The sequence below is a fragment of the Trichinella spiralis genome, assembly GCF_000181795.1.
Source record: "Trichinella spiralis strain ISS 195 chromosome Unknown Scfld5530, whole genome shotgun sequence".
Classification (NCBI taxonomy): Eukaryota; Metazoa; Nematoda; class Enoplea; order Trichinellida; family Trichinellidae; genus Trichinella; species Trichinella spiralis.
In genome coordinates this window covers 1-810 of record NW_003532469.1, presented here as the reverse complement: position 1 = coordinate 810, position 810 = coordinate 1, and the positions used below count along the sequence as shown (strand labels likewise).

The window sequence follows — 810 nt, the reverse complement described above, 5'->3', positions numbered from 1 at the left end:
AAGACCGTACTCGTTTGAAACCCCGGGAACTTCGACAAGAAGCAGAAGGAGTCGGTGGATGAGGTGGAGGCTTCATCATTGTACCCCCGCTATCGTTGACATGTTGTATTGGAAGTGGCGTTTCTTCAAAAATTGCTCATTTTCCACTTGGAATGCCAGGTGCTCATCTACAGCACAGCTCTTTGCGTGATCTTTTCGGATAAATTCGAATTATCGCTCTGTTGTTCCGTCCACGGAACAACAATACATTCTTCCATGACTTGCACAAAGGTAATCTAATGCTTAATAACACGGAACACACCGGATACGCTGTTAAATTGGCTGTATCGCGGATCCGGCGGAGATATGATGATCATACATCGTTGGGACTGTCGTCATTTCTGAGCAGTTTCTCTTCTTTCAAACTGCTGTGATCATCAGGCTGCGTTCTCCGTGCAGACATTCATTCATGTGATTCATCTGATGCATCACAGTTGTCACGTTCACACCTATCCATATTACGGCCTTCAATTCTTCTTTATAAAATTGGCTTCATCATACACCTTTGGAACTGTCGTCATTTCTGTTGTGAGTCTTCTCGTTACCCGATTTCTCGCTTGTATATGCTGAGCAGTTATTCTGATGATCTTTATGACGGATGACGGTTATCACTACCAAATGTGTCCATATTACGTCATTGAAGCGTTGTTTATCATATTCCGAAACAAATTAATTCTTCATATAAAGGATAATATGCTGTACATTAAGCATATTCTTTTTCAAGTCACCAATATTTCTTCTGTACAACGGCCAGCTTCATTCCGTAGGCTA

The 810-nt window shown here is 41.9% G+C and overlaps 1 protein-coding gene across 1 annotated transcript; it reads left to right on the top strand.

Moving 5' to 3' along the window:
* Window positions 1–278: 278 nt before the first annotated feature.
* On the top strand, window positions 279–641 carry Tsp_15842 (putative ATP synthase F1, delta subunit). Its single transcript, XM_003366721.1, has 2 exons — window positions 279–387; window positions 421–641. The coding sequence occupies exons 1-2, from the start codon at window positions 279–281 to the stop codon at window positions 639–641; spliced, it is 330 nt and encodes a 109-aa protein (XP_003366769.1).
* Window positions 642–810: the final 169 nt, after the last annotated feature.